The sequence below is a fragment of the Calypte anna genome, chromosome 14 (assembly GCF_003957555.1).
Source record: "Calypte anna isolate BGI_N300 chromosome 14, bCalAnn1_v1.p, whole genome shotgun sequence".
Taxonomy (NCBI): Eukaryota; Metazoa; Chordata; class Aves; order Apodiformes; family Trochilidae; genus Calypte; species Calypte anna.
In genome coordinates this window covers 10996471-11015145 of record NC_044260.1, presented here as the reverse complement: position 1 = coordinate 11015145, position 18675 = coordinate 10996471, and the positions used below count along the sequence as shown (strand labels likewise).

General features: G+C 37.1%; 1 protein-coding gene across 1 annotated transcript in view; it reads left to right on the top strand.

Annotated features, from left to right (window-relative positions):
• Window positions 1-18675, top strand: part of DNAH3 (dynein axonemal heavy chain 3) — a 49817-nt gene that overhangs the window by 19926 nt on the left and 11216 nt on the right. Inside the window, exons 26-51 of the mRNA XM_030460033.1 lie at window positions 279-389; window positions 1305-1419; window positions 1815-2013; window positions 2582-2690; window positions 2957-3070; window positions 3972-4148; window positions 4359-4450; window positions 4812-5031; window positions 5900-6034; window positions 6967-7078; window positions 7592-7833; window positions 8427-8527; window positions 8606-8711; window positions 9340-9469; window positions 9933-10169; window positions 10550-10647; window positions 11003-11297; window positions 11641-11820; window positions 12789-12912; window positions 13004-13160; window positions 14064-14207; window positions 14768-15434; window positions 15537-15702; window positions 16043-16259; window positions 17205-17387; window positions 18222-18420. Coding sequence (XP_030315893.1) covers window positions 279-389; window positions 1305-1419; window positions 1815-2013; window positions 2582-2690; window positions 2957-3070; window positions 3972-4148; window positions 4359-4450; window positions 4812-5031; window positions 5900-6034; window positions 6967-7078; window positions 7592-7833; window positions 8427-8527; window positions 8606-8711; window positions 9340-9469; window positions 9933-10169; window positions 10550-10647; window positions 11003-11297; window positions 11641-11820; window positions 12789-12912; window positions 13004-13160; window positions 14064-14207; window positions 14768-15434; window positions 15537-15702; window positions 16043-16259; window positions 17205-17387; window positions 18222-18420 — 4630 coding nt within the window. The remainder of the gene's footprint in view (window positions 1-278; window positions 390-1304; window positions 1420-1814; window positions 2014-2581; window positions 2691-2956; window positions 3071-3971; window positions 4149-4358; window positions 4451-4811; window positions 5032-5899; window positions 6035-6966; window positions 7079-7591; window positions 7834-8426; window positions 8528-8605; window positions 8712-9339; window positions 9470-9932; window positions 10170-10549; window positions 10648-11002; window positions 11298-11640; window positions 11821-12788; window positions 12913-13003; window positions 13161-14063; window positions 14208-14767; window positions 15435-15536; window positions 15703-16042; window positions 16260-17204; window positions 17388-18221; window positions 18421-18675) is intronic.

Below are 18675 nucleotides of genomic sequence, written 5' to 3'. Positions count from 1 at the left end.
TAAAATGGATTTGACCAGCAACTGTACATGAAGAAGTTGTTCAAATTCTTCACCAGGGAAGTGTGTTTGTAGCCAAGTAGAATCCAGCTCTCCTTGTTCAGCAGTACCAGTCTGGACTTTTTAACTTGCAATTTCTTGAAGAAAAGGATCGAAGCTTTCTATTCCATGCAGATTCTCTTTTTTTTTTTTTTTTTTTTTTGATTAAGTAAATGCTATCAGTACCATTGCTTAATATGTTTACATGATTTTGGTATCTGGAATGTGTCTTTTTCTTTAAGGTTCCTCGAAAAACATGGGTACTTCAGTGGCCTGGACAGGTGGTTATTTGTGTTTCATCCATTTACTGGACACAAGAAGTCTGTGAGGCTATAACAAATGGAACTTTACCAGTAAGATTTTCTTCTGCTTTGCTATTAATTAATCAGATTTTAGTGCTTAGTAGTAAAAATCTCCTTTTTTAAAATAACATCCTCAGTCAATTACATACTATGTTTTACTCATGCAGTGTGCTTTGCTTTCTATTTACTTTTTGTTGTATTTTTCTAGCAGGGGCTTGTTTGTATTTGTGTATCAGGAGAAGTCCCACTAAAGGAAATGTTATTACTTTATTGGTTTTTTTATGAGTGATATGGTGTAAGTAAAAGTACTGAACAAAACCAGGTAGACTGTTGTTAACACTACTATTTTTTTTCTAACTCCTGTCTTTACATGTGAAGCCCCAGGGAAATGTGCAGGCAGAAATCTCTCCTTACAGAATGGTGCAGTTATTTGTCTGTTTATTGATAGATTCTCCTGGTGATGAAGGTGCAGCAGCCAAGCTTGTTACTTCATACAAGAGGCTAATGACCTGTTGACTAGGTCATTACAGAAAACTTCATTAATCTTTTATTTCATTAAACTTTCTCGTTCAATAATGAGAAAATAATTTAAAATGTTTGATGTTAGCAGAATCTTAGATTTCTTTTAATTTACAATTTACTATTAATTTAAAGAAGAAATCTAATCCATATTTACCCAGCAGAGGGTAAATTCATCTGGTATCATGGAATTTTGGCATACCTATTAGGAGGAAAGGTAAGACTTCTGCTTGCACTGCTTTCAGGCCATACCATAAAGGTTTTGAAGTGGCATAATAATATAAAATGCCAGTTTATCAAAAGAATTTAAAATGTTTGTGTAGTGCCAGGACTTCTATTACTTTGCTTTGTTGAAAGGGCTGTCTCCAATGACTCTCCCCTTAGGGGGAGCTTAGGAACTGCTAGCTACAGCGTTGCCTTAATGGCTGTGTTCTGTTTCTGTGACAGGATTACTTGGAGAAGAGCAATCTACAAATTGCAGATATTGTTGAGTTGGTGAGAGGAAAGCTGTCCAGTGGAGCCCGGCTGACACTCGGGGCTCTCACTGTCATTGATGTGCATGGTAAATGAGCAGTTGTTGGAACTCGTATTATATCTGGGGTAGTGCTGCTGGGGTTAGTTGGGTTGCCTAGTTGAAAGACACAGCTAAAATACTTTCTCTGACTTGAAAGAACCTTTATGGGGTTATTGCACAGTGTCTTTGGGTAGTTGGAGATTTCTCAGTCCTGCACAACCGTCTCCCATCTACTTAGGACAGGCACTGGAATCTAGATCAAATTAAGCCAATTCCCTTAGCAAAACAGATGCAGATTCTTTTCTAACATGAAAACCAACCTCTAAATGTTGATTTACCTACCTCTAAGAAAATGTTAGTTTACTTATACATACACAGCTTTAAGTAAATCGACATAGTAGAAATGTTTAGATTTTTCAGATTATCTGTCTCTTACTATACAGCTCGTGATGTGGTTGCAAAGTTGGTTGAGGACAGAGTCACAGACCTGAATGACTTCCACTGGATTTCTCAGCTGAGATACTACTGGGAAGAGGATGATGTGATAGTGAGAATGATAACAACAGAAGCTAAATATGGTTATGAGTATCTGGGCAATTCTTCACGTCTTGTTATAACCCCACTAACAGATCGGTGTTACAGGTAAAGCCACATGGCAGTGAGCAAGCAGACTCAATTCAGCACAACTTAACAATTCCATTGGTGGCAAAGCCTTTCAGTGAGGCTTTTGTAAATTAATCAGAGCACTCCAGTGTTAACAGAGATCTCATTTTTAGGATGAAAATCACTTGGAGAGCAATGTGTTGCTATGAAACAACCTTTGAGCTTTCTCAGCCATTTCTAAAGATTTATTTTTTTTACAAAGCCAGCTTCAAGTTCTTGTCATGAGGAGTGCTGCTCAATGAAAACGTGTCCTTTTTTGTGGATTCTGCTGTTTTGCTTCCTGCACCTTGCATTTGCTTGTGTAATTGAGAATATATAGAGTGGATGCATGTAATGAAAAGCCTTGACATTCCTCTTAGGCCACGTAGGTGAGCTTCCACACCTGAGTATCAGTTATAAGAAAATACTGGTGTTTTTAGGTGAAAGTCAGTAGGGAACAAGCAGTGTTTCCAGCAGAACCTGTATAGGAGAATATTTATCTATCTCTTCAGATACAATCTGCCATTAAAGATTGCTATTTCTAATGCCTGTTTTCTTGTTTGTGTAGGACATTAATGGGTGCCTTGAAATTAAATCTTGGTGGTGCTCCAGAAGGACCTGCTGGGACTGGCAAAACAGAAACAACAAAAGATCTAGCAAAAGCACTAGCTAAGCAGGTACCTAAGCACAAATGTTTTTCCTCTCCACTGTTTATGTTTGGATAGATTGATATTTCTGGAAATGCCATTCTTAAGCAATTACTGCTGGTTCTGTCTCTGCCCTTTAGTCACAGAAATATTCTGTAAGAAGCACACATTTAGGTCTGTGTTTATATGGGATCCAAAGTTGGCAGTAGTAGTCCCTTTCCATTTTAGATTCTAAGAATTTTAGGGTGGACTTTTTGTTAATGCTGAAAGATGTTCTCTGTGTGCTTTTGTTGTAGTGTGTGGTCTTTAATTGCTCCGATGGTCTCGATTACAAGGCAATGGGCAAGTTCTTCAAGGGGCTGGCACAGTCTGGTGCATGGGCCTGCTTTGATGAGTTCAATAGAATTGAGGTAATGTTTTAACTCAGACAAACATAGTGATAAAGCTGTACTTTAAGACACAAGATTACTGCCAATTTTCTACTTTTGTTTGTGGTATAGTCTCTTTGTTTGCATAACCACTGACAGATGAACAGGGACTTGGTTGCCTGCTGTTAGCGGCCTGTGCCTACCTGTGCTGTGTTGCAGAATTCTTGTGTCCTATTTTAGCTGAAAAAAAAATTGTTCCCATGCAATTTCCTCTTTTATATGTGACACTCATTTTCTTTTTTCTTTTTTCTTTTTTTTTAATGTGATCACTGACTTTGGATAAGTTTTATTATTCTTTTGTTGGAGTTAGATATAAGAAAATACCAGTAAATATCAAAATTCCATGAAGATCTGTTTTGTGTTTTAGTAACCTTAACACCTTAATTTCTCTGCCTGCTGTAACTTACTTTTTAAATGAATTAAAGTGTTAGCATTGTCTTTTTCCAGTATTCTGTTACCTTGATACCTCAAGGCACTGAGGAATGACTCTAGGCTGCCATACCCATTCTTTACATTTTCCCTCAGCTTGGGGCATTGTGTTTATCAGTCTAAAGAGCTTCTCATTTGAAGTGAAAAGAAAGTGCTTTTAGAGGCCTCCAGAGGGAGTTCCTGTCCACCTAACTTAACTGACTCCGTTCAGGCAGAGGATATCTCACTTTGGAGGTTTTTAAAAGCCTCTGTTGATCTGTCTGCATCGAATGAGTAGGAAATGGTGGCACTGACTTTCAGAGAATCTCTTCAATAGACAGCTAATAGGCTTAGTTATCAGCCACAGGATGGTTTCACCTGGAGGAATTAAATATAGTTACCAAAATATATAAACAAAAACCTTTTATATTGTCTCCAAATGTCTTATGTTTTCTAATCTTTCTGTCTGTATTAGGTTGAAGTATTATCTGTAGTTGCTCAACAAATCCTTAGCATCCAGCAGGCTATCATGCGCAAACTGAAAACCTTCATCTTTGAAGGGACAGAGATATCTCTTAATCCTACTTGTGCTGTGTTTATCACAATGAATCCTGGGTATGCTGGACGGGCAGAGCTGCCTGATAATCTGAAGGTAAATCTATAATCCTGGTTTCTTGTAGAAATTGAACAAAATTTGCAACTTCTCTATATCACAGATTTCAGGTGATTCCTGAAGTCATGAAAATGAAATACAGATTATAGAAGTTTATTAATTTAGGGAGGGATACTATTCTTACGAAACAGGCACAAGTTATTACCATATTCCATAGTCTAATCTTATATGTTACCTTTTTCCTTACAGGCACTGTTCCGAACAGTTGCCATGATGGTTCCAGATTATGCTTTGATTGGAGAAATCTCACTTTATTCAATGGGTTTTCTGGACTCTCGAAGGTAAGACGTGCTGATTTTCTTACCTCAGTTGAGTCTGATACACCTCATTCCTTTATGCAGCATATATGTGTTTGATTCATGTATTCTAGAAGGCACTTAACACCTAATGTTGATGGTTATGTCCCTCTACACACAGGATTGTTTGGAAAATGAATAATAACATGAAACAAAATTCCTAAATGGCACACACATTCTTTGGCATGTCATAATCTAAAGTTTTGCTTCCTAGATGTTTTGAGCCATCTTGTCAGCTGATATGGCTGATAATCAGTGCAGTCACTTTGTGTATATAGGTACTTAAATTATTTTCCTTTCATGGTGAGATATTTTCACTCTACCTGTGATATTTTAATATCCACAGTCTTGCCCAGAAAATTGTTGCAACTTACCGTTTGTGCTCGGAGCAGCTGTCATCTCAGCATCACTATGATTATGGGATGCGTGCTGTCAAATCTGTCCTGACAGCAGCAGGAAACTTAAAACTGAAGTACCCAACTGAAAATGAAAGTGTATTACTACTTCGAGCTTTGCTGGATATTAACTTGGCCAAATTCTTGTCACAGGATGTGCCATTGTTCCAGGTAAGCTTTCAGTGTGTAAAAAAGTGTGTCAATTTTGTGATGATGAGGTCCATTATAACAACCTACAGAAACAAGCCATTATCCTAGTTTAGAACAGTGTCATCTAGGTGCTGCTACCTTAGTACAGAGATATTTCAGACCACTGATCTAGATGAACTGCCTGGTTCTGCTGATATTATTTTGAAAAGCAAAAATTTCAATAATGGATTTTAAGTTATTCTACAACATTTTTTATGATACTGTCACAGCCTAACGTTGGCCCAGCAATTAAAGTGCATAACATACATCTTCCTAAAAGCCAGTTTGTGTTGTGTCATTCATGGAAACCATTCTTCCAAGTTTGCATTCTGAGTTTGTGCTGCAAAAGCAATATGGATAACTAAATTATGATCAAATAAAGATTTGAAGTCAGAATGAAAGTGCTGAAGTATCTATTTGCATGCTGCTTTGACAGAAGATAAAGACAATGCTAAGCTGCAGAGCAATCAATATTAAAGACATAAAAGCACACACAGAGTCATTGTGCTGGAATTTCAGAACATATACCCTTCTATTTCATCACTGAAAATCTTTCAACCACTTGCACATCTTTTCCTATAATACCTTTTGGGGCAAATGCACTGAAGGTTATGCTTTCTTTTACAACATCAGTGTGTGTTTGGAAAATGCCAGCACTCATTTCTTTCTCATGCAAACAGAATACTTTCAGGGCCACAGTTTGCTTAGAAGTTAGTTTTGTCCAGCTAAGAACATTTCCTTTTAAGTTCCTGTTGATTGTAAGAATATTGTTTTACTTCTAGATTTGTGTGCTTTGGGAACTTTCTCTTTTTGGTGTTTAAATAATGCTATTTATGCCTTTTCTTAACAGGGGATCATATCTGACCTGTTTCCTGGAGTGGTTCTTCCTGCCCCTGACTATGACCTGTTTGTCCAGGCACTGACTGAAAATATTAAAAAGATGACTCTTCAACCAGTCCCCTGGTTCATTGAAAAAATTATTCAGGTTTATTTTCACATTCTTACTTCTGGGGAATAAGCATGAGAGCAGAAACATTTTCATTCACTGTGTCAGGAATGAATAGCTAATAATTTCTATGATAATTAGTAGAATATTAAATATAGCATATTTTTATGAAGTGGAAATCATGGAGTAGTAGCCTGCTTTGCTCATAATGATTTTTTTTTAATTCAGCCAGCCTATGATGGAGCTTACGTGTGCAATCACATCTTAGGTTTTATAGCTCAGGATAGAAAATTAAACAATCTCTCACTAGCTGAGATGGTGAAATCTACTGAAGAGAACTCTGGACTAGGAGATAGGTTCTGTTCCCAGTTCTGCTCACAATCTCCTTGAGAAGTCTTGAAATGGGTGTCATTTGTCACCCTTGCTTGTGTTTTACGTCCAGTTTTGTGTTGCCATTGTCTGCCATTTACTAGTACTAATAACCTTTTAAAAAATGCTTAACTGGTTTTTTTTTTCCACTTGTGGGTAGTGCAGCCTGGTGACAGTGTAATGATAAGGGCAAAAATGTGTGACATAGGGAAGGATCATGAGGGACTGCTGTTCAGGCTTTATGGCTTTTGTCCAGACTTATGCTGCTTTGAAAACCATACTTTATCTTTCATTTAAATAGAGGTAGTATTACCTGGTTAGGAATTTAAGATAAACCTGAAAATATCATCCTTAGCCTGAGATTAAACTTAGACATGAGAAAGGGAGGATGGCTGGGGGCAAGGACTTCTTAAATGGTATCAGTGAGAATTGCTGTTATATGACTACCTTCTTACTTGGTTAATGCTTTGTTCACTTGGTTAATGCTTTGTTCAGCCTAAATAGAGCCCAGATACTTGACTCATATTTTGTCCTGTAGTTTCATGCATGTAATGCTTTCTTTTGTGCTGTGTTAAAGAGTCAACCTCTTGTCTGTGAAACAGGTATATGAAATGATGCTGGTGCGCCATGGTTTCATGATTGTTGGAGAACCTTTGAGTGGGAAAACCTGTTCATACAAAGTGCTAGCTGCAGCCCTTGGTGATTTGTATGCAGGTAACATTGTTCAGCCACAAACATTTCATTAATGAAGTTAATTCTATGACTAATGTTTTTCCTTTCCAGAGATATGCCCAGGTTGTTAATTGTTCTATATTATGCACTCTTAAATGAAAAGTTTCTATTCATTAAAATATTTTTGTCTGATATATTTTCTGAAAATATTTTGTGTTTATGCTTTCATTAATTTTGTTAAGTGTTGTATTTGTGCATAGTACTTTTGAGAAAACTAGCTCTGATAGGGAGATTGTAAGTAGCTCCCATAAATGTATAAAATATATTCTGCTCTGCTTTTTCTTTTTTTCATGTGCTTTTGCACACAGGACTTTGTACTTTGCTCATAGAAGTAACAGAATTTCTTACTACTACTAGCTGCCAAATGAATCATTTTTTTTCACCTTGAGCAGCTAAAGTAGGATCCTTAGGAATCTTCTTGTTCTGTACTTCAGTTGCTGAATGAAGTACTAACCTGTCCAGTTCTGAAGCTCATCTCTTTGTCTTTTCATACAGCAAAATCCATGGATGAATTTGCTGTTGAATACAAGGTTATTAATCCCAAAGCAGTTACTATGGGACAGTTGTATGGCAGTTTTGATCCTGTAAGTCATGAGTGGTCAGATGGAGTTCTTGCAACTGCCTTCAGGGAACAAGCATCTTCTACCACAGATGATAGGAAGTGGATTATTTTTGATGGTCCAGTGGATGCAGTTTGGATAGAGAACATGAACACTGTGCTGGATGATAATAAAAAGGTAACTTTATTTTATGATAATAAAAAGATAACTTACTTTTTGCCAGTAATATTGTCCTTGAATAATACATACTTTTGGTAGTAGCAATGTTGTAGCCTGTTAGTCAAAGGAGATGTGAGATTCAGGAAAGGCTGAAGTGCTTGAAAGTATTTTCTATTCCCCAGTTATATGAATTGATTTAGTAGATGACACTAAGCTGTTGATTCTCCCTAGAAGCCTTAAGGGTCTTGCTACTTTGTTACTGAAATAAGGTTGCTCACTGAGGCTTTTTTTAATTGACCCTCAGGAAAGGGAAATACATGAAATCAGTTCTCTAACTGGAAACTGAACTTGCTGAAATTACCTAGTGAATAAATAAACTAAGAAAAAGAAAAAAAAAGCTGCAGGTCATAACTGCATTGTTCTCTGTGTCTCTGCAAACCAGTAACATGTGGGAAAGTTGAGACAAGGTCCCTAAGTATCATGCCTTGTGAGAATAGAAATGTGTGAATGAAGAGTGACACAAAATAGAATGTTGAGTGATTTTATGACAGGCATTGCTTTGACTGATCAGCACATGATGAGATTGTGTTTACATGATGCTCTTCTTCCAGCTGTGCTTAATGAGTGGTGAAATAATTCAGATGAATTCAAAAATGAGTTTAATCTTTGAGCCTGCAGACTTAGAGGAGGCATCTCCAGCAACTGTCAGCAGGTAATGTGAAGTCATTCAAACTTGAACTGTCCCACCTTGCACATCTATTCCTGTACCACAGCTGTCTGTTCTTCCCAGGTGTGGTATGATCTATATGGACTCACACCAGTTAGGTTGGAAGCCACTGAAGGATTCCTACTTGGAAAAACTGCCTCCAAACCTGGAGGAAGAACACCGAGAGATGGTGGGACTCTTAATTTTTTACATACCTCTAATTGAGAAGATTAATTTTGAGGTGATGCCCACTAGAAGGCAGGCATGGAGAATCAAAACCTTCTGAAGTACTTTTGTGATTTAGAAGGTCTCAACTCCCCTTAGGGGGGCTATTGTAGTGGGCTACACTGTCAAATGTTGTTGGAAGGAAAGTGCCTGAGAGCTGGTGATGCTGTGAATATTAGATATGCAAAGCAGGAAAAGCTGGAAGACTCAAAATTATTTGAACTTTTCTGTCTAAGACATCTAGAGTTTACCTTAAGAAATGCTTATAATAATATTATCATTAACAGCTTGATCTTCAAAGCCTTAGTCACCCCATGAATCCCTGCTAAAAAGTCTTCTGTGTGCTGGGTTGCTTGCATGAATGAAAGCTCTTTGTGTTGTGTATTGTGTATCTGTGGTGTAGATGCAAATAAAAGTAGGTGTTGTTGGGAATCAGCTTTTAATCTTATAAAGATTTATAAAGATTGTAATCTTATAAAGATTTATTAAAGATTTATTTTATTGTGCAATAAAATCTTGTAATTGTCTCTTAAGAGACAATTAAGAGACAACTCCTGCAACAATTTTAAAGTAATTTCCTTTTCTCCTGGTAGGTCAATGGCTTGTTTATGTGGCTAGTCCAGCCCTGTTTAGACTTTATTCACTTAAATTGCAAAGCCTTTGTACAAACGTCCCCTATTCATCTGAGTTATAGCTTGATGAAGCTCTATGATTGTCTGCTTGGTAAGTACCCTAAGCCTTATTCTTTTTATTTCAATTTTTTTTTCCTGCTGTGTGCCATAAGATGCAAGTTATGAGATGCAAGGAAATACCAGAGGAATTCCTTGCAGTTGAGATCATTCAATACATGTCCTTTCTCACTGGTTGGTACTAGTTATAATTCCTTGACTAGTGTAAAGAGCTTTCACATTTGGCATTACAACACTAAACATGATCTTGTGAATGTATTCTATATATTTTTCTTTCTGTTTGCTAGCACTGGAAGAAAAGAATTCAGATCTTTAGTAGATTCTTTTTTAAGTGGTAAACAGTATTTTACATACACAAGATCCTAAGTCTGTCTATTAGCTTTGTTCTTCTGAAGACACTGCACTAATTATCTCAGAATACTTTTGCAAGAATTATTTTGAATTGGGGTTTGTGGTTATTACTGGCATTTAACTGAAATCCAAAATCTGTGTTTTAGATGTAATAAAGCAGCCCGAGGAAGAGGAGAAGAGAAGCATGTCTAGTCAGGAGATCATCATGTGGCTGCAGGGGCTTTTCCTGTTTTCTTTGGTTTGGACAGTCGGTGGCATCATCGATGCAGACAGCAGAAAGAAATTTGATGTGTTTTACCGTGACTTGCTAGTGGGAAGGAATTCTGAAAACCCATGCCCTGAAAGTGTGAAGTTTAACAGAGGCAATAGTTTCCCAGACAAAGGTGCTTCTTAATAACTGTACTTGCCTGGCCTTTTCTAGAGCAGTAAGAAAACTTGGCACTTGAAGGAAGAGCTGTTCCTGGCAGATGTTAAGTCTGCAGGAGAGCCACCAGCTGCCAAGCTTTGGGCTGCAGGGTTGGGTGCTGTTTCCTGGCTCTTTTAACCAGGAGCAGCATATGCCTCGTGTTGTACTCAAACAATGTAGCTGAGTCTGACCTGCAATAATGTGGAGATGATAAAGGTGGGGAGCAGGAAATATTGTGTACTAGAAAGCCTTAATTATCATAAAGCTGACTGTTGGTCATATCACATTGAAATGATTAAAGTTTCTTTTCATTCTTTAATCAGTGGATTTTCCTGTGTTGTGTTTTTCAATTAACAGGGAGTGTTTATGACTACTATATTGACAAGCATGGGCAGTGGAAGATGTGGATGGAGTATATCACAAAAGAAGAGCAAGTTATTGCCCCAGATGCTAAGGTTCACATTGATGTCTTTCATTATAGAAAATAATAGCTCTGTTTCTTTCTCTTTGCACAGTAGGGGAACAGAATTAAGCCATACTTAACCCTGCAGTTCTTCTTCCAGGAATTATATCTTGTCTATGAGCCATAATATAGGGAATACTAGTTGTACTATTTACTGTATAAACACTGAACAAGAAGTGGGGCTGTACTGTCTCCCAGAACCTTGTCACAGCCTAGGTTTTCAGAGAAAATAATTTTTTAAAATGTTTTTTTTTGTGCTACAGTCTTCCTGAACTTGCAAGTATTCATGCCAATTAAGGTATTAAATGTTTAATTTTCATGTGCTTTTTTACTTTGCTGTGTAACAGGTATCTGAGCTGATCATTCCAACAATGGAAACTGCCAGACAAATGTTTTTCCTTAAAACATATGTGGAGCATAGTGTCCCTTTGCTTCTTGTCGGTCCCACTGGTACTGGAAAATCAGCTATAACAAATAGTTTTCTACTGCAACTTCCAAAGGAAGTATACATCCCAAGCTTCATCAACTTCTCTGCAAGAACATCTGCTAGTCAAACCCAGGATATTGTTATGTCCAAGCTGGACAGGAGAAAAAAAGGATTATTTGGACCTCCTGCAGGGAAAAAAGCAATAATGTTTGTGGGTAAGACAGCTTTTTCTGGGTTTTTATAGTATTTTAATTCTGGCTTTAGGCAAAGGAAGAGAATAATTGTGCCTAGAGATTTTGGGTTGCCTCAGTGCTCTTGCCTTTTCTCAGGCACCCAAAGAAGGGTTCGCACTGCCCCCTGCTGAAAGGTTTCTAACTGTGTAAGTGGTGGTTGCCTTCAGAATAGTTCATGCTGTTGTAGTGTGAAACGAAATCAAATCAAATCAAATCACCATCCACTCTAAGCCAAACAATAATCCCTAAGTATGCCTCAGAAATATAATCTCGTTTAATTCCTAAGCACTGAGGTTTTTTAATCTACTGCCTATACTTTCCATAGATGACCTAAACATGCCTGCAAAGGAGGTGTATGGAGCCCAGCCACCTATTGAGCTTCTCAGACAATGGATTGATCATGGTCACTGGTATGACAAGAAAGATACATCTAAGATTAATATCACAGATGTGCTGTTTGTTTCAGCTATGGGTCCACCTGGAGGAGGCCGGAATGATATTACAGGTAGGAAATTAATATTACAAGCAGTTAACTAATTGATTGGAATGAAGAGGAAGGTTCAGTTTTTGCTGATGACAAACTACATTTATTTACCATCTGTAAACCTACAGATAATGTACTTGCTGGATCTTTCCAAATACAAGTCTGCATGCTCAAGATCAAATCTGTGCCTTCCACAGAGGGAGTGAAATCAGCATTAGAAACAAAGTTTTTAGTATTGCTCAAACTATAGATGATTAAAATAATTCTACAGTTAGAGAATTGGACACTTCTTTCATTTTCTTTGTTTTGGAAAAAGGAGGGCATACATCTTGCCAAGTCTTTGTGGCAATTCTCTTCTGAAATTTTATCTCCTGTTGCTGAGATAGGCTGTCTGCATTCACTTCCAAGCATGTTGCCTGCAAGTCCATGATTCCTGTCACATCACAATGAGGATTATTATATTTTCTAATTAAAAATTTATGTCAGTAAAAGTGCTAATGTAGCTACAGCTACCCTATTATAAGGCACTTTATGCTACCTTGCTTCATATAAACAGTCTAACACAGGTATAATTATATGTGCTCTGAGGAGGCTTTGTAAAATTTACTATTGGATAGACTGAATTTTTTCATGTGCAGGCCAATAGCAGTAGACTTAATTTTGTGAAGTTTTACTGTATGATGTAACAATCAACAGGGCTAATGTGAGCTGAAATGTAAATCTGGATTATAGTGGCCTTGTTATGATGGAGATTTGTGTTTCTCTTATTAAACAATATTGTAAGTCAACTACTGATATAAAATAGAAAACAGTTTGTGTTCATTTTGCATCACTGCTGAGACAGAAATTTGTCAGAAACAAAATTGTGGAGCTGGAGCCATATTAAAACATGGTTCAAGTGTCAGTGAACACTCTAGAAAATGCTAACTGAAAAATGGAAGTGTTTTGACTTTCCTACATCTTTCTGCATCTTTCTGTGTGTATTACAGGACGTTTCACACGGCACTTGAACGTTGTATCTATCTGTTCTTTTGATGATGACATATTAACCAGGATTTTTACTGCAGTTGCTGACTGGCACTTCAGCAAAGGCTTTGAACCTGCGTTTCTAAGGTAGTGTGAAATATTTCCTGTAGCACTTTGGTAATCTTTTATCTGTGGTTTATATGCAGAAGCTAAAATTGTGTCTCTTTTCCTTCTTAAGGCTGGGGAACGTGATGGTCCAAGCAACAATGGCAATTTATAAATCTGCAGTTGCTAATTTTCTCCCAACTCCTTCAAAATCCCACTATGTCTTTAATCTACGGGATTTTTCCAGGGTTATTAGAGGAGTGCTGCTCTGTCCACACACTCATTTGAAAGTAAGTTGTGGTTTAATTACATTGCTGGAAGAAAGAGCAATGTAAAAAGTAAATTATTATTATAATACAATTGAACATCTCCAAATACAATAGGTTTACAAGCTTTAAAATGAGGATAGTCTCTGAATACTTTGCTGTGTATTTTCTGTCTGTCCCTGAAGGACACTACTGTCATTTTTGTTAATATTTTTAATATGTATTACAGTCCAAGGCCCATGTGTTAAGGCCTGTACATCAAGTTAGACAATCCCTTCTCTTCAACTTGAAATTTTAATGTACAAAAGAAACAAATGTGGGAAAAGACTCATTATCTCTTTTTTGCAACTGGCAAGCTCTTCAGTGAGCAAGACTGAATAATTCAGCCTTGAGTTTGCCTACTGTCACAAACTACAAATTAATACTGGTACACATGATTTTAATTCTTCTACTTTTTTCATCCATTTTCAGTGGAATGTCAAGTTAAAGGAATATTTTAAAAATTATTTCTGTTGAAGGTGTGCTTTTGGTGCAGAAACAGAAAAAAACAGCTGCAAGCTCTTCAGGCAAAATCTTAGCTAGCAAGAGTTTTGGGCAGGGCTTGGGTTAAAGCCCATGAGCCATACATTTGAAAGATTTATTCACTAATTTATGTTGCAAGGGTAGGGAGATTTGATACAGTAAAGAAAACACTTTGACAGAAGCATCCCATTTGTATTGGCAGGAAGGACAAGATGGGTAACTAGGTGAGGGAGCCAGTTAAATTAGCAGATGCCAAGCCATGTGCTGAATGGCTTGGAATGGAAAGATTCCCACTGAGTTTAGTACAAGATATAGCATGGTCCAGATGGACATTTCTATCAGTCTGTTTTTCAACAAATCCTGCTGGAGATGTAGTTGTCTGTTTTCTTGTGTTTACTTTTTCAGGACGAAGATAAATTAATCAGACTTTGGATTCATGAGGTTTACCGAGTGTTCTATGATCGGTTAATTGATGAGGAGGACAGGAATGTGTTCTTTCAGCTGGTACAAGAGGCAACATCAAATACCTTCAATCAGAGCTTGGATAAGGTATTTTTGGGGACTGTTCTGGGATGAAGAATGGCATTGATGCATTTTCGAAAATATTTAGTCACAGAGATGGCATTTTGTATCAGACACATTTTTAATTATCAGTACATTTAAAAAATATGGATGGTCTATTCAGTATTGAGCATCATACATATGCTTAGTCAAGTTAGTACAAATTGCTTTATATCAGAATCATTCACAACAATTTGGTGTTGGTACAGAGGACTAACTAGAATAAATATCTTACACAATATTTATCTGTTTTGTTTAAGTTAATATTTGGAGGAGCCAATGGGAGCAGTGGGTACTTTTCTGAGAAGCCTTTTGGGAACTTGTCCTATATTTGATAGCATAATTTCTCTGTGGAGTAAATTTCTGTGGAAACTTCCATGTCAAGATGCAGCATATTCACCACTAGGTGTGGCTTTTGTGTGTAGTAACTAGAACAGCTGGAAAAGTCTTTCTCACAGTATTATTACTCTGTAGTCAATGATTATCACTTTAGGGAAAATAATTCTTTGATAATTTGAATGATCTGTTGATTCTTGTCTTTTCTGTAGGTAGTGGGTCATCTCTCACCTACAGGAAAAGTCTCTGATGATAATATTCGCAGCCTCTTCTTTGGGGACTTTTTCCTGCCAGACAGCAGTGATAAAGTGTACGATGAAATCACAGACTTGCAGCAACTGACAGCCGTGATGGAACACTACCTGGAGGAATACAACAATATGAGCAAGGCACCAATGCCCTTAGTTATGTTCAAGTTTGCTATTGAGCATATCTCAAGGATATGCAGGGTATTGAAGCAGGATAATGGACATCTGTTGCTGGTGGGGATTGGTGGGAGTGGTCGACAGAGTGCTACCAAGCTGGCCACCTTCATGAATACCTTTGAACTCTTTCAAATTGAAATTACAAAGTCCTATGGAATCAATGAATGGAAAGATGATGTTAAGAAAGTCATGGTGAAAACAGGTGTTGAGAACAAGAATATTTCCTTTCTGTTCTGTGATAATCAGATCAAGGATGAAGCATTTGTAGAAGATGTCAACATGCTTTTAAATACTGGTGATGTGCCTAGTATCTTTCCAGCAGATGAGAAAGCTGAAATTGCTGAGAAAATGCAAAATGCAGCAAGGATGGAGAACAAGAAAATTGAAACCTCCCCCGTTGCTATGTACAATTTCTTTATTGAAAGGGTGAAGAAAAATTTGCATATTGTCTTAGGTCTGTATGAAATGTGCTATTTCTTGGAATGTTTTTTATTAGACTTAGCTTGTTTTGCTTCCTAACTGCAAACTCAGGTAACAATGTTTTTTTTTTCCCTAGCCATGAGTCCTATTGGAGATGCATTTCGGAATCGATTACGGATGTTCCCATCACTGATAAACTGCTGCACCATTGATTGGTTCCAAACCTGGCCTACAGATGCTTTGGAAATGGTTGCTAACAAGTTTTTAGAGGATGTTGAACTTGACGATGACGTTAGAAAAGAGTATGAGTTTGTATATAAAGAACATATGAAGCAAATAATTGTTAGTCTTCCCTTCTTGCCCCCAACATACTTTATCAGGAAACTGTACATGTAAATGGACAAAGTGAAGCCAACTCTGAGCTTTCAGTGCAGTTCAAAGATATGTAGATATATATCTGTCTGATGTTTCTGAAAATCAGGCTGTTCTTCAAAAGTAATCTAAAATATTTCTTATAATTGGGAAAAAACCAATTCTGCCTTCACTAACATTAATGTAATTTCATAAGTTTAGAGTAATTTCCTCATAATTAACATAAAGACAGATTGTATTTTCATAGTAATGTGGCAAAATTTTCTCTAGGGTGGTGTCAATGTGCAAATATTTCCACGAAAGTGTGAGGGAGCTCTCTATCGACTATTTCACCATACTGAGAAGACACAACTATGTGACACCAACTTCATATCTGGAACTGATTCTTACCTTTAAGACACTGCTGAACAGGAAAAGGCAGGAAGTTGACATGATGAGAACTCGGTATCTTACCGGACTTCAGAAGCTGGAATTTGCATCTTCACAAGTAAGGTTCAGATAAAAACACAGTGTCATGTGCTTACTTTAGTATGGGATCTGTATCAGCTGATTAAAACTTATAAAAATAAAAATTACTAAATTTCCTCTTCACTATATTCATGATATTATTGATAATTTTCTACAGAAAGACGGTGGCAAAAGTTAGATTGGTTACTGCTTAGTCATTTTAGGAAATTGTGGTAGTTTCCACAAGATTATAACACTTAATAGAAAGCTACATGAAACTGATGGTACTCATTAAATTATTAATTCAGGAATAAACCTTATAAATGTCATTATTTTCTCAAAACCCTATATGGAGAATCTGTGCCTCAGCATCCTAGTACCTACTACCCTTTCCAAAATAGGGGACAAGTTGAAGAATATCATTAGACAGTAATAAAGATTAATTCCTAAGTAGATTCACAGTAGGAAATCTGTTAGGTTCCAGGCAAATCACCCATTTTTTAAACCATATGATCTAGGGATTGATTTGTCCAAGATACAAAGTAAAGGAGTCTCCAGATACTTTATGGGTGAAGAACATCCAGTTCTCAGCTGTTGCTGTTGCTAGTTCTGTGTTACCTTCCAGGTGTCCTTTGGATTTTGTTTTCTACCTGTGCAATGAAGGATTATTTGTGGTTCCATAAACTGACACTAACTGTGAGGAAAAAATTTCAATTAATCAATTTATTTCTTATTATTGAATTTCAGTAGAGAATGTAAAAGCAAGTATAGTGCATGCTTTTGATTAAAAAATAATCCTTAAAAATCTACTCAAAAAGTAACTTCTAGAAAAATATGCTAGAGAACTATTTTAATAAATATTTAGATCAAATGTCCCTTCTCAGATTGTATTAATATAATGAGTGTCTTTTCATCTTTCTAAGATATCAAAATGTGAAGTGCATGTGATGTCATACAAATTTCTTCTCAATTTCCCATTTATCAGGTTTCAGAGATGCAGAAAGAACTGACTGACCTTCAGCCAGAACTGATTCAAACTTCTGCAGAAACAGACAAAATGATGGTCCAGATTGAAAAGGAAACAACTGAAGTAGATGCAAAGAAGGAACTAGTGTCAGCAGATGAGAAAGAGGCTAATGAAGCAGCAGCTGTTGCTAAAGCTATTAAGGTAGTGTACAAGATGTTGAGCCTGGAGCATGAGGGGTTCCAGGTCTTTCCAAAGAAATGGGAATTGTGATGAAATGTTAATGGAATCATCCCAGTTCTTAAAGTAACAAAATTGCAAGAGATGATGAATGACAGGTTCCTGATATAAACCAGGTAAATTTTGTCTGGTTAGAATATGACATGATCTCACAGTACTGTGTAGCTTTCCTTTCTAGTTCACATCCCAAAAGCTGTATAGTTCTAATTTCTGAACTATATTCTTCTTCTCCACAGATTAAATAATTAGGCTATACTGTTTGCAGGCCCAAGGACAGTTCATTTAGAGTTAGATGAGCCAATCTGACAGAGCTCCATGGTGTTCTGTTAGGCATAACCTAAGAGCTGTTACCATAGCCAGAGGTCTGTAGCACAGGATTTCCCATGGGAAGTGGCACAAGTCATTAATATTTTTAGTTGGAAATGTCAGTGATAGACAAGCTACATAATTACTGAGATCTGGGTACATAATAAAGTTAAATCTTAAAGTGCCAATGAGGTAAAAATATATACTGTGTAGCTTAAATTCTAGGAACTGTATCTAACCTGCATTTTAATTCTCTTTGTCAGACCAGAGAGACTTTGATCTTGACAGCTTGTCTGGCTTTTTCAGCTATGAGTTCAGCTTATGGAAGTTACTAAATTCTATACAAACCTTCCCTCTTTAAACTGCACAGACAAATTGTGAAAGTATTTTTTCTTTCCATGAAACATAATGTTGTAAAGAGTTTTTATTAGGTAGTTGGAGTGGGGTAATCAGGTTCCAGGTTTACAGGCTTCTGCCCAATGTCTTTAACAGGATGAATGTGAAGGAGACCTTGCTGAGGCCATGCCAGCTTTGGAGGCAGCACTTGCAGCTCTTGATACTCTGAATCCTTCAGACATCTCTCTTGTGAAATCCATGCAGAATCCACCTGGTCCTGTTAAGCTTGTCATGGAGAGTATCTGTGTCATGAAGGGGAGTAAACCAGAAAGAAAGCCTGATCCAAGTGGCAGTGGTAATGATGCCATATTTGTTATCTATACCCTAGGAATGCTTGGGGTACTGCTGTGTGGTGCTAGTGAACTACTACTGGTGTGAACATGCACCACGTGCACTAAACATGCATTTTGCCAGCAATGACTTCCAGCTATGCTGAATGGATAAGAGCTGCCTTTGGCATTGTAACCTATTGCACTTGCTTGGCACTGTTGTACAAACTTTGTCAATATGACCCCAGTCACCAACACAAAGTTAGCTCCTCAGCTTGCTT